General features: G+C 42.2%; 1 protein-coding gene and 1 long non-coding RNA gene across 2 annotated transcripts; one reads left to right on the top strand and one right to left on the bottom strand.

Annotated features, from left to right (window-relative positions):
* Positions 1 to 274: 274 nt before the first annotated feature.
* On the bottom strand, positions 275 to 1805 carry LOC137151848 (uncharacterized). Its single transcript, XR_010919374.1, has 3 exons — positions 1282 to 1805; positions 1023 to 1052; positions 275 to 680 (listed from the first exon to the last, which is right to left on the bottom strand). It is a non-coding gene; the product is annotated as an uncharacterized lncRNA (long non-coding RNA).
* A 4287-nt stretch (positions 1806 to 6092) lies between these two features.
* On the top strand, positions 6093 to 14124 carry FBXO40 (F-box protein 40). The gene is made up of 4 exons (XM_067546412.1): positions 6093 to 6098; positions 6497 to 6526; positions 8730 to 10625; positions 13927 to 14124. Exons 1-4 carry the CDS (start codon positions 6093 to 6095, stop codon positions 14122 to 14124), a joined length of 2130 nt encoding a protein of 709 aa, XP_067402513.1.
* The last annotated feature ends 495 nt before the right edge of the window (positions 14125 to 14619 follow it).

Below are 14619 nucleotides of genomic sequence, written 5' to 3'. Positions count from 1 at the left end.
CAACTCCGGGCCCCAGACCGAACAGTCAATGGCGCCCCTAGAAAAGGATGGGAGAGGTTTACAACGTTACTTTTTATCCTGTTGATAACACATTAAAACCCACTCTACGTAAGTTGTGGCATTGCTCGATCTAGTTAACTTTTCCCCTCAGTTACAGCACCAGTATTAAATTGTGAGCCTAAAGACAAGATGTAGACTTTGTTATTTTGAATGATATATTTAAATTAAATTCCATAATGTGTTTAATTAATATATACATTTAAAGAAGCACAAAGTAAGAAAACACCTGAAGTATCAAGTAGGCTATTTAAACACCTAATCACAATTCATGCGTAATCTACAGATAAAGAAAAACCTGATACACTGAATATGACCAAAGACAAAATATACAATAATAAAACAAGTATTTTAAGATTTTTTTTTTTAATTCTCACATAATATCTGAATGCAGAAGGGGTCCTCAAATCCAACTCTTCTGGATTTTTTTGAAGCAAAATCATTGATTATATCTTCAAAGTTCAAAGACCTGGCAAGATCATGCTCAATAGCAAGAAGAGCAAGACCATAAAGTCTTTCTTGTCTGATTGTTGGTCTTTGTATGCTTTTGATTTGTTCCATTCTGCTAAAAGATCTTTCAGCTTCAGAAACAGTGACAGGTAAGGTACAGAACATCCGCAGAGCTACAGTGACATTAGGAAAAAGACATTCCAACTTAAGTTCATGAATTTTAGTTAGCAGCTCTAGTGGGTTTGAGAGGCTGCTGTTGCTGATGCTCTGCCAGAGTCAGACCAGCAGGATGCAGCAGCGCAAACTGTCACTGTCACGATGAAGAGCAGCAGGAGAAAACCAGATCTCTTTTTTTTAAATCTTAATTTTTATTAAAAAAAAACCACATCTCTATCCCATCCGCCTGGGCCCTTTTAACTCACCAGGCCCCTGGGCAATTGACCCGCTTGTCCCTGGTCATAGGTACGGGGCAACACACTGAATAATGAGGATAAAAACCAATATTGACTACTTACCTGTTCAGTGAGCACTGTCCATCCTGTACACTGAAGGAAGAGAGTTAGCGTTCTTTTAGTGTAGGGTTTTTTTAACTGTAATCTTACACAGAACTTGATCATTTGAATGTAAGTAAATTTGGGATGATATAGCTGAGGTTAGTCCTGCTTTGAGCAGGGGGTTGGACTAGATGACCTCCTGAGGTCCCTTCCAACTCTAATATTCTATGATTCTATGATTCTAAGTAGCTGGATGTGAACGGTGACTGTGTACACTCACCTCTCGTGAGCACCTCCTGTTGATTGGGTGCGAACCTGCACTCTCTCTGCGCTCCCAGTCCTCCCTGTTGGTTGTTAACCTCATCAGGTGGGTCTTCAGTGGCCCAGCCCTCCGGCTTTCTCCCTGGAGAATCTTTGCCTTATCAGTGCTTTGCGCCCCAGCTCTCCAGCCAAGTTACTCCTTCAAGTTCAGTCCCTCATCCAGGGTAACAAAAGCCCACCAAATGGTTGGCCTTCTGCAGGGTCTTCAACCCCAGCCCTGAGCCCTTTACATTCCAGCCCCGTGCTTGGGCTTCCAAATGAAGCTTGTTCCCTTCCTCAGGGCTTTGGTCACTCTGCCAAGGGTGGGACCAAGCCCACCCACTACTTCGGGTCGCAACGAATGGCAGCCTCATGTTGCTTCCTTTAACTCCATTGCTGTTGTTATTCCCTGGGCCACTTCCCAGATAGCAACTTCCTCTTCGCCCTTAACTCAGGGTTCTCCGTCTGTTCCCCAGGCCTCTTCCCTTGTGGAGTTTTGTCACCTTCCAGTCCTGCTCCCCCGTTCTGGTCCCAGCCAGCAACTGAGTTGCTCAGGCCCTGCAGCCACTTTTAAATTGAACCTGCTGCACTCTGATTGGCTGCTTCTCTGCTGACTCTCTAGGCAGGACTCACTGAAGGACTCACCTTCACTGCTCCATTTCTGCGGCACGGCATGGTAGGACTAAGAAGCCTCCAGCAGAGGGCCTTGTACACCCCATCACACAAACTGTCTTGTGACTGTTCAGGACAGATGGTCATGCTATTAGTCTTTGGAAAGATCATTTTCTCTTAATTTGTAATCAGATTTCAGATGATCATGCTATACTGTTATTCAAAAAGGAATTTGTTAGATTTTATTGTAAGATCTTGAATTTGACATATGAGCTCAATGTCTTAAGTTATCAGAGATCCATGCACAGTTACCATAGCAAACAAATGTACCACTTTTGGTCCATTAAATAAAGCTGATTTAATTTAGGATAAACTCAGAGTTTATAAATTAAAATTTATTTTTCAAACTTATCCACACCAAATAGACCTGTCCCAGAGACAGGCAGCTCTGCTGCCAGAATAGCAGCTGTATGTTTTTAAACTCTTCTTGGTTTACAGGCATGACAATCTAAAAATAAACATTATTTACCAACATGGACAGAACATGACCACTCATGCACCTCCTCTCACTCCATTTTAGTTGGAACATGGTTCAAGGAAACTTTTCATTTTTTAATTTAGTTCTTCTGTAATTATTTGCCAGTTGGAGGGAAAATAAAGCTGAGAAATAAAGCTTGTTTTAAAGTTTGAGTATGGTTACGTTTAGAAAAGCAGGTCCTTATAATGAACACATCTGCTTCATGTGTGCCTTAGAATTTTATCTTCGGACTTTACTGACACACAAAAAAAAGTTTCACGTCCTGTTAGCATTTCAGAGTTGATATAGCTACTGGAGAGTGAGCTGAAATCTATTGTGCTTTGAGTATCAGCAACAACCTCAGCAGGTGAAGTCTGAATACAGAACTTATTACTGATAAAATGAACAAAGGACAAAAAAAAACCTTGAAAGTTCCTGGGGGAGTTTCCTGCTAAATTATAAAAAAAAAAAAAATCCTCTTTTGCCTTGTAAATTTAAAAATTGATATTCACTGAAAGATATGGAAAATCATTCTTCTGCTTGAAAAGCACATAAAAATTAGGGATGGGGCCAAATTAAAATTCCACTTCTAATAAAAAGATCTGACACCACACTTTAACACCACTGTCATTGATGGAGGTCTGATTTGCCCTACTGTAAGTGAGAGCAAGATCAGGCCCAGAAACTTTCCAAAAAGCACCTTCTGTGTTGGTGGGGATAGGATGAGAGCTGCTTAGGTTATTAGTGACATAGATGCTTACATGCTTTGGTCCCCATTCAGATTTATATGTATCTGTCAATTATTTCTGTTCTGGATTTAATCTCACAGTGGAAAGTATTGTTCATATGTTTGTTTTTATTGGTGTATAACACCACCAACCCTCCTGTGACCTTATGTAAGTCATGACTGAGGCTATTTGTAGAAATTACAGGTGCAGCAAAATGCTGTAAGAATTAGAGCAGTGGTGCTGCAGCCAGTGAAAAATAAATGGGTTGGTAGCTCTTGCTCCTCTGAACACTTCAAATGCAGACAAAACTAAATTCCAGGAGAAGATCTCATCTTCTCAAGTATGTGAACATAGGAACTGCCAAACTGGATCAGACCAGTGGTCCATCTATTCCAGTACCAGACGCTTCCAAGGAAGGTGGAGAAAACGCCAGAATGGACAATTACAGAATAATCTGCTGTAAAGTGGTATATACACCACCTGTAGCACCCCGTTGTGTCAGGTTGTCACTGTGCCTCAGTGGGTGACAGATGAGGCTATTAGATTCAGGACAAACTGCTGAGAAATGGTGCAACCCCCCGCCAAAAAACCGGTAGTTATTCTTCCATCAGATATACCAAGCCAATAACAAGAGTAAACTTCTGTCTCACCACACTGGTTAACCAGAAGTCAGAAATGCAGTCTCCTTAGGTATCCCAGCCTTTGTTGCACCAACCAGACACTAGTCTTTATGCTGAGTGTTTATTTAAAACCAGTTTCATCAAACAAAGGGTTCTTCTGATCCCAAGAGATCAGCCACATGAATATATAACTCAGATCTTACCCAATAATCACATTGCTGCCAATCCTTTAGTATCCAGTATCTAAAGGTTTATTTTGTAGGGGGAAAATAGTTTAAATGGTCAATGGAACCCAGTACATACACTTAATGCAAGGTTCTTGTACCAGGTTTGAAGCAGTGATGTTACAGACTGCGGATTATAAAGCCTTTGGTTACTTCCAGAAGATTGGAAGGTTCTCAGTCTATGATTAATATGCTCCTTTTAGTGTAAGTCCAGATCAGAGCAGGAAAGAGGCAAAAATGGAGATGCTTCCAGAGTCTTATATACACCTTCTCTCATGTGGAGGAGGGGCTGCTTTCAGTCTTAGTTTGCAGAAAATTATAGGCACAAGATGGAGTCCAGATTCCAGGGTCACCTTAGCAAATCACATATCCTTACAGGCTGTGGTGAGTCATAGGAGCTGCTGTTACTCATATTCTAGCTAAAATGTCCACAGGACAGCTAACCGGGTGGGCACAAGCTCCTTTTATGATCTATTGTTCCAGCTAAGTGTCCTTCAATGGGCCATTAACTTGAATAGACCATTCACAATGTGCTGGCCAGACTTGTTATAAATTAACTCATGGCTGTTACATCAGAAGTAATCACATCTGAAATACTGGTACATAATCAATATTCCTAACTTTAGATACAAAGATGGTACATGCATATAAGCAGGATATGAATATTTAAAGGACTAACTTTTCCATTGATACCTTATGTGACATAATTATATAACAGTGGTAGCAACAATGATATATATGGTCATATTTTAATCATACATCATCACACAGGCTGCAATGCTGTAAGGGGTCTTTGTCTCCACCTTCTGCAGGCTCTCTCTCACCAGGTCTTGTGTGGCTCAGCCCTCCAGCCAAGTCACATGAAGTTCAGCCCCTTCCAGGCTAACAAAAAGGTCCAAACAAAAGTCCTAACAAATCCAGAGTAATAATTCTTTTTCAGCCCCTCTTAGGCCAAACTAATAAGTAATTCTTTTCCAGCAGGATTCTCCACACTGCTTCCCTCCTCCAGGGACTCAGGCAGTTTACCTCTGTGGGGGCTCCCTGTTCCCACTTACAAGCCCTATCCCAGGATTTCTCACACAGGAGCCTAACCTGCTTCCTGTGGGTTTCGTCTACCCATCATAGGCCCTAACGCAGGACTTCCTCCACAGGAGTCTACTCTGCTCTCAGTGGGTTTCTTTACCACTCCTCTCACTCCTTCTTGCTCCATTCCCCAAAGCCAGTTTCCACCTGTAGGACTCTCTAGTCTGGATGCTAGTGAGACAAGCTCCGCTACTGTCTCTCTTCTCTAGGGATCTTGACAATTTTCTTGGGTTCCTCAGCATCAGCTCCAAGCCCTCATTCAGAGGTTGGCCCCACAGAGGCCTACTCTGCTTCCTATAGGCTCCTTCCAACCTGCAGTGGCTCTCTCAGCAGAACGCCTTTTTTTCTCCCCCATTCCTTCCCAGCAGCCTTTCCTTTATACTGTCCTAGCTGCCTCTTTCTGCCTCAGCTGCTAAAGGAGCACCAGCTGGAGTGCCTGATTGCTTCCAGGTGCAGCTCACAGTTTCTCATGGACCAGTTAGGCCCTAATTCTCCTGAAGGGCTGTTGCCCCCATGACACGTGCCAATGGTGGAAATACTTTTGTCTTCACTTTTGTGGAACTGCAAAGATATTAATAAGCTAAACAGAAATGTATAAATCTGCTAAAACTGGCTTTTTTCAAAGATTGGGTTGTCAAGACTAATGATTCAGAGTATACGCTGACCACAAGGCAGAGGGTCAGGGAGGAATTTTTGCCCCTACCATGCAGTGTTTGTGGTTTCACCTTTCTGAATCAACCGGTATTGGTCACTGCCGGAGAAAACAACGGTCTAGTTCACTACTGCAGATCCTATGAGAGTTGAGAATCTAAGCAGAAGAGGTGTTGAGGGACCAACGTATGTCAAATTTTAATGTAGATGTATGTACTGTAGCGATTACAGATCCCATCATGCAGTGTCTTATCTAGATCAATTTCCTCCCCTTATTATTATTACCGATTCCCTCTTGCTAATTGTGAAAATGCCCCGTCTTCCTGGGGAAGGGCACAAACAACAGGATTCAAAGAATGCAGGTGAAAAAGCATTACGTATCATTTCCCACAGGGCCTGAGCCTACTTCCTGCGAAGCACCTGCTGTTCTTGAGGGTGGGATGTTGGAACCTGGGTGTCTTGCATAGCCATCCAAGACACTAACATCTGGGCACCAGGGCTGGTTCTAGGGTTGATCAGCTGGGGTGGTCACCCTGAGCTCCAGCTTCCAGTCGCCATCTCTGTGCTGCTCAGCCTTTATCATTTTTTAATTATTATTATTATTATTTTGGCTTGGCTGCTGGGGGCAGAAGGGATGATGAAAACATTTTCTTCCCTGGCCAGCACTGCTCTTGAGGGGCACTGGCACTGTTGTATTTGTTTAGTTTACTGCAACACAGAAGTCTCAATTATTTGACTAATTATTTGCATTTTCCCCCAGGGACAAACAAGACAGCTTGCTGGAATTATGGTAGGTGCTTTTGGGAAGGAAGTGTGATTACCTTGTGTTAAGATGCTACCAGTAAAATTGTCCATATCCTTTTCTTCATTCTAACAGCATAAAAGGTCCCCAACTTTGTACCTTTTTTTGCTGTGTATCAAAGGAAAAAGAGAAGAGTATCATTAATAGATTTAAACTACAGTTCCTACTGATCATTGGTTTTTTCCCTCCACAAATGCAATATGAGGCTGAACCAGGTTGAAATGTAATCTTATGGCTAAGACAGGGGGGAGTCCCGCATTCTCTTCTTGTCTCATCTACTTCCTTGGGACAAGTCATGGACATCAATGGGACCTCTGCTTGTGCTTGGCATTAATCTTTGTGCCTCAGTTTCCCCATCTGTAAAAGGGGATAATAATAGCTGTCTCTCAGAATTATTTTCATGCTATACTAAATTGTTTACAAAACACTTTGAAAACTGTTCTGGAAAGATCTTACATAAATACAAATAATTATTTTTATATGACTAAACTCATTTAATTTACAGCCATGAGATTAATTGAAACCACAGTCACAAAAGAAAGGTACATAAGTAATTAATTTCATACAAAATTAGAAGCCTAGTAACTGGTTGGGTTTTTGTAAGTTCTAAAATATAAAGCAAACCTGAGCTAAACGAGCCCTGATTAGACATATCAGAAATGTCAAATATGGTTTTTGGTTTTGCTGGAAGATTTATTGTAGACCTCAAATGTGTACTGTGAACTTTATCACACCTTGATTTGAAGTAGGGGGGGAGTGAAGACACTTTAACATAGAGAAATATTTGCTTAGAGTATAGTCCTCATACGGTCTCCTTGGCATTTTCCTGTTTATTTTGCGGAAAAGCAGAAATACGTATAATAAGCCCTTTTTTGCTTCCTTATCATATACAAAGAGGGCATGAAATCTGTATGGGGACTGCGAGCTAAGCGTTTTTATTTTCTTGCTTGTTTCTTATGCTAGTGTGACATTCTCCAGGGTACAACCTGGACCGCTGAACTAACGTGTCTCCTTAGCTCTCCAGCCTGGGTGCCTTTTCACAGCTCTGCTGATGAGCAGCAAACCCTCCAGGCTCTGCTCACTCACAGCATGTTTAACATGGGCTCTTCAATTTAGCAGAGAAAAGTAGAACATGAGCCAATGGCTGGAAGTTGAAGCTAGACAAATTCAGCCTGGAAATAAGACAAATTCTTAACAGTGAGGATAATTAACCTCTGGAACAATTTACCAAGGATCATGGTGGATTTTCCATCACTGACAATTTTTAAATCAAGATCGGATGTTTTTCTAAAAGATCTGCTCTAGGAATTATTTTGGGGGAATTCTATGGCCTGTGTTATGTAGAAGGTGAGATCACCATGGTCCTGTCTGGCCTTAGAATCCATGAATCTATTAAGAGAGTCACATGAGGGAAACACCTCAGGAGTCTCTACTCCCTTACATGTGCAGGTGTCATCTACAGGCTGGGGTGAAGTGCCAATCAGGAAACCAGGTTAGATTAATGCTGGCTGAATAAACCTTAACTTAAGCAGTTTCACACTCAAGGGAGGTTTCTAAGGACCATGGAGAAGCTCATATGAACATAACACAATCTGAGCCATGTTGCTATGCAGCTGGGGAAGAAAGTAGGTTTGGCAGTGCAGCATCCATGTGGATCTAAAGGAGCAACAAGTTCAGGGGGTCAAACCATCTGCTAGTTTTTATGGAGAGGAGAAGGAAATTCCCTCCCTTCGCTTGAGCAATACGAAGAAAACGTTGTAAGCATAAACTCCTGCTCTTGCCAGGGGAGTGATTTGCAGAGGTGACCAAAAGACTCTGTTGTGTCCTCAGTTACATCTGTGCAGTCGCATCACTTTGAGCTGATTGGAATGTGATAAAGGACTCTGTTACTAACGCACAAGGAGGACTAGAATCCAGCTCACTCTTTCAGAGCTGTGCTGCTCTGCTGGACTAGCACCAGTACAGAGAAGTAATGATTTATTTAAAGCACCAGTATCAACAGACATGACTCTGGTACACACAGGGACCAGACCCGAGATGTAAGCAGGTGTCATGTTTATTGAATCACTTTTCAGCCTGGAATGACATTTTAATGGGCAGGTAGGAGTCAAGCAACTTCCATCTGTGGCCATCCTGCTTCTTTAGGGAATAACTCTTTCTTTTTGTCTTCTCTTCTCTATAATGGTCCTAGGGCAGGGCTCAGAAAACCACTCCTGGACAGCACAAGCACTGTGAGAAATGTTTCAACCGACAATGCCAAGTCCCAGTCGAGCTCACCATCTCCTGCTTGGTGATCAACTGCCATTCACGCTGTGGGGCTGCCTTTCATATGTGTAAACAGGAAGAACACCAACTCCTCTGTCCCCTAGAGAAGGTCTCATGCCTCAACTCGGTTTATGGCTGCCCTTTCTCCATGGCCCGCTTTAAGCTGGCAAAGCACCTTCAGGTCTGTCCCGCCAGTGTTGTCAACTGCTCTATGGAATGGAATCGCTGGCCAAACGTGGACTCAGAAACCATTCTCCATCAGAACATTATGAAGGAGTCACGCAGTGCGCAGTGTCTGGATGCAGCTCTGGCCCTCAGGGATCAGAAGATTCTTTTTAGGACTCTGAAAATGGCTGAGCTGTTTCCAGAATGGAAGGAAGATGATAAAGTGGAAGAACAAATAGCTGGAGCTGCAGGTTTGGAAGAAGGAGCCGTTGGAGGAATAGCATGTAATTCTAAATCAGCTGATGGCCAAGAGGTTGAGCTTAACCAACAGGAGCGTGAGGATTTGGCAAAGGATAAAAAGGGGCTGGATCTAGCAAGTTACAAAACCTGGGAGAACATGTTTAGCAAAGAGCTTTTAGCATTGAAGGCAACAGGTTTATCAGCAAACTCAGAGAAAAAGGAAGATGATAGCAACGAGAAAACAGAACAGATTCTTTGTGGAGACAACCCCAAAGAGAAGACAAAGGAAGCAGCTACTGTGGAAGAACCAAAAGAAAACAAAAACGATCAAGTGATTACAGTTGCAGAAAAGACAGGTCTGGCTCCTTGGCAAGATGGGATCCTAGAGAGGTTGAAAAAAGAAGTTAATGTAGGGGATTATAATATGTACCTGGTGCATCATGGGAGAATGCTCATCCATTTTGGTCAGCTAGCTGCTTGCACACCAAGAGAGAAGGACTTTGTATATGGGAATTTGGAGGTTCATGAGGTGAAGACAGTCTGCACCTTCAAAGTGCCAGTTAGCTATCATGGCAAAAGAGCGCGAGTTGGAGATGTATTGACATACAAGGTACCCACGATGGACAAGTCAGTGGATACTTCAGACTTGCAAATAAGCCTGGAAGAATTTCCTAAATCAGACACAGCCAGAACGACACTATTGTGTGCATTGGAAAAGGAACTGAAAGGTCATGAAATCTCAGAAGCAAAGAGTATTGATGGATTGTTCATGGATTTTGGGACACAGACGTACAGCTTTCAGGTGGAACCCTTCTCTTCTAGGGCTGTTCTAGCCGATGTTCTGGATATGAAAAGCCCACCAGAACTCCATGTAGAGCTTCATACTGAATGTGTGACTAGAAGACATAATAAAAGCTGCTCAGCCTTCACATTCACTTGCAGTCACTTCTTCAGGAGGGATGAGTTTCCTTCACATTTCAAGAATGTTCATGCTGATATCCAGTCCTGCCTAAATGGATGGTTCCAAAATCGCTGTCCACTGGCCTACTTGGGATGTACTTTTGTTCAAAACCGCTTCCACCCCGCTAGTCATAAAGCAAATGTTATTTACAGCCAGCATCTTGATACGTTTGCTATTAAACCAGAAGTTGACCCTGTGCTTGCTGAAACAGAGAAATGCAATTTTGCAACAAGTAATCAAGGAAAAAATAAAGAATTCCTAAGCAGCCTTCCACTGGAACTTTTACAATATATTGCTGGATTCCTGGACAGCTTCAGCTTGTCTCAGCTGTCTCAAGTGTCTGTACTGATGAGGGATGTCTGTGCCACTCTACTTCAGGAGAGAGGGATGGTCCTCCTGCTGTGGGAGAAAAAACGATATTCCCATGGAGGTACTTCATGGAGAGCTCGCAAAAAGGCAAGTGACAATGGTGTTTGAGAAACAAACGGTATTTACAGGGTAGGCTCATTAAAAATATAAACACAAGACTTGGCTCTGTTTGGTGTGAGCTGGGCTTTCCTGACACTTGAAGGTCACACACTGAACTTGTTAGAAATCGGACTTGTATCCCTTTTGGGTTCTGTACAGTGTTTAAAGATAGCCTGAAACTACTACATCCAATTTCGTAAGGCAAAAGTGAAATACCGGCAAGTAATTGTGACTGTGAAGGGAGCCCAGATTTTCACATCAACTTCTAATGTTTTCACTGATGGGCAGTTTTCATGAAAATTTCTTTTGCTGCTTATGGTATCAGGCATGGGATAGGAAGCCCTTCACCTCTAAGTTGCTGGTTTAAAACCAGCCCAGCTTGGTAATGACTGAAAGTTAATTCCAGCTGCTGGCCAGTTGGTGATCTGAGTGAAATGTGTTAGCAGGTCTCACTCTAGCTCTCAGTCAGTGGGCGTCAGCATCACAAATTCATCATCACAACTGACACTAATTTTGCTATTGCTCTCACAAGGGGTCAAGGACTGAATGGTCCTGGAGACTTTGGGCTTGTCTACAGGGTATGTTAGCACGCACCAGTTGGGATGTAAATTCTAATCTGCCACCAGCTTATTGCATACTGACTGTCCAGTGTGAAACCTGCTGGTGTTCATTAAAAGTTCCCTCCTGAGCGTTAACAGATTACTGTTTGAAATGGGACTACTACAGTGCACACTAGGGAACTTTTAGTGCGTGTCTGCAGGGTCCACATGAGCCAATTAGTGTGCAAACATGCTGGTGCACATTAGAATTTACATCCTTTTGGTGCACACTGATCCATTGTGTAGACAAGCCCTTTAATATGACTACATATACAAGGTCATGCATGTAGAGACGAAGAGTGTGGGTCATGCAGGATGGAGGAGTGTGTCTTGAAAAGCAGTGACTCTGAAAAGGACTTGGGGGTAAGAGTAGATAACCCAATGAACATGAACTCTCAGTTGAGCCTTTCAGCCACAGCTTTAATGTGAACCTTGGATGTATAAAATAGGAATTATCGAGTAGTAATAGGGATGTTATATTACCTAGGTATATGGCATTCAGAGGACTCCACCACATTGTTTCTAGTAGTACTGTGTCCATTTCTGGTGTTTCTGCTTCAAAAAGGATCTCAAAAATTGGAGAGGGTTCAGTGAAGAACCACAAAAATGAGAGAGCTCTCCCAGTGGCTTAGTAACTCCATCTCCTTGAGAGGTGGTAGCTATGTTGACGGGAGAAGCCCTCCTGCAGACAGAGTGCTGTCTACATGGGGAGTTAGGGTCAGTATAACTAGGTCGCTCAGGGTGTGGATTTTTCACAGCCCTGAGTGACATGGTTATACTGCAGTAAGTGTGTAGACCTGGGCTGTAGATTCACCATTTACAAGTAAATCTGTTAGTTTGTGTTAAAATTAGTTAAAAGCTTAAGAAATTTAGCACCAGGTCACTCTTTTCTTTGTCCCAAGTTATCTAAATAATGAAATAGTACAGACCCTTCAAATTGTCCAGAGAGTTAAAATTAAAATAAATCTTGTTCATAAGCTATATTTGAATACGTTTGTTTGTGATTCATCTAAGTTACTATTATTGTTGTAACTAAGTGCTATGATTATTATATGACTTCACTACAGATCAGAGTTAAGGTTATCTATGTGCCTTAACGTGCATATCTTACCTTCTATTGACCAAAAGGTGTAACCAATTGTTTAACTACACACACAATTCATTCTTAAACATGTTTGAGATCAAATAACCAAACTTAGCCAAATTTATAATCTAAAAACAAAACAGTGCAATACAAAGAGGAGACATACATACTCTCCTTCTAGAAAGCAATTCTTTTCTGGCCGCCTGTTCATTTTACACAGAAGGTATGCGTCAAGACTACAAATTTCAGCTAGTATTAGTTATAGTGTGATTTTACACGTTACACATCTATTTACACATCACTAAAATCCAACCCACCAGTTTGTACCAGTTCCTTAGCTTGTTGTTCCGTACCTTCCCTCTCTTTGTTTTAGCATTCCAGGTACTGGTTCATGAAGGTATCTCCCTATACTTTGCCATATCTCATTTTGAATACTACATTCTGTGACGGGTACCCCAGGGTACCGCCTGCAAGTTGTGGGACTGCGGTGCCCCCTTAACTATCAGGCTCGGTTTGCCTCGCACAATGCTCTGTTGGTGATGAACAGCCAGCCTCTCTAGACCCTGTTATCCCCCCAACATGACAGCAGATGGAGCCACACACCCAGTTACCAGGACTGCTTTCCAGCTACTTAGGAACAAGCCAGCAATGGATAGAAAGGCATCATCCAATTCCCCCCAGCTCCCAAGCCCAGCCCTACAGGAATATACCATCTTGCACTGAACAGAAGATTGTACCGTATAATCTCATTAGTCCCCCCTGAATGTGGGGAGGACACACACCAGCTTTGTTGCTGAGATTTCCCAATCACTTCAGTCCAAGACACACTGTTTTAGGTAAAATTGTAAGAACAGATTTCTTAACTACATACTTTACCAGGCAATAACAGTTAGCAGATTATGAGTTTTCAAATGATACCTCACAAGGTATACTTTGTACAAAACGTATCATAGTCCTATGACAGTGGTAAATATGGGGGTTCTGGGGTGTTGCTTTCAGACTGTGTCACGCATTCCAAGCATTGATGAGCCATTAAAATATTCCTAAACTCTACTTGGGACAAAGTATTCGTGCATCTTTGCTTTGACAAGTTTCTTATTTTTTAATGCCAAAGCTGACTTCAGGAATATGTGGAATATTTGACATAGGTGAGCAGAATTGTGGGACGATCATAATACATTCAGTTAACAATTTCCCAATGTCCCCCCTCCCCCCCACACACACACACACCTTATATTAATACCATGTGCATAATAGCTAGTAATATGGTTTATAATGCTTAGTTTTGGAATAATTATAACATTGATCTAATGTTTTTTATGTATAAGTTACTCACATATACTCTCAACCTTACTTCTATTTGAATGTACTTTTTGTTTGGGGCACTTATTTATATATTTACATTGAGAGATCATAAGACAGTGTATATAAAGACATAGGATCTGATTTTCCACTCTTACACCAATCCCATGCTATTGTCTCCACTAGTTAGTCCAATCAATTAAGGGTAATGACAATCCATTGTAATATCTGAACATGTGTTTGTAAAACCTCTTTGCATTTTAATTAACATTCCAGTCTTCTCTATTTTACTCCCACATACTAGATCTGGCAGTTTAGCAGCCTGTTCTCCCCTGTTAACAACTGGCAATTCAGTGAAGTTCCCACCATGTCTGAACACCTGAAGATTTGTCCGTTCTATGAGGTGGAGCGCAAGAAGGACCCGTTCTTGCTGGCCAGCATGTTCGGACCCCGAGAGCAGGCTCGAGGTAGCTTGGTCTCCACCTTCAAGCATGGATCCTGAATACATCCCACCAGCTTCCTCTCCCAGGTCCCTCAGAGGAGTACTGGGATGTGGGTTGTGGAGATTGTTATTATGTGGGCACCCCATAAGAAGATTCCTTTTGGAAACACAAAACCAGCCTTTTGCTGTTCTGTTTGGAATACATTGCTTCACCTTCCTTCAATGTTTGAGCAATACTAAAAAAAGAAAAAAAAAATCAAGACTTCACTCAGCTGATATCATAGGCTGTCTGTTTGGTTTTGTGTTTCATGCCTGCACATCGATAGAGTCACCTTTAAGAAGCAATGATAAGAGTACTGGTTCATAGCAGCCAGCTTGGCCGTCAGGGACATGCTACTGTCACCGTACTGTTTCCCTGAGGGAAGAAGGAGCAGCTAGAGTTCCTAGCTTAGACAAATCCCATATAGCTCTCTGTCAGCCGGCAGAATCATCCACAACTACTCGCACACAGAGAAATGCCTGGAGCACGCGCTTGCTAGGTTATTCCAGTAATGA

Source organism: Emydura macquarii, unplaced genomic scaffold, assembly GCF_026122565.2.
Source record: "Emydura macquarii macquarii isolate MOO-44397 ecotype Brisbane River unplaced genomic scaffold, CSIRO-AGI_Emac_v2 contig_1119, whole genome shotgun sequence".
In the NCBI taxonomy this organism is placed as follows: domain Eukaryota; kingdom Metazoa; phylum Chordata; order Testudines; family Chelidae; genus Emydura; species Emydura macquarii.
Note: the sequence above shows the minus strand (reverse complement) of the source record. Positions and strands in the feature narration are given on the sequence as shown.

Excerpts from the sequence above, each read along its gene's own strand:
- FBXO40 (XM_067546412.1), top strand. Across the intron at positions 6,527-8,729 it reads GACAGCTTGCTGGAATTATG|GGCAGGGCTCAGAAAACCAC; the intron begins GTAGGTGCTTTT and ends TAATGGTCCTAG. Across the intron at positions 10,626-13,926 it reads CATGGAGAGCTCGCAAAAAG|ATCTGGCAGTTTAGCAGCCT; the intron begins GCAAGTGACAAT and ends CCCACATACTAG.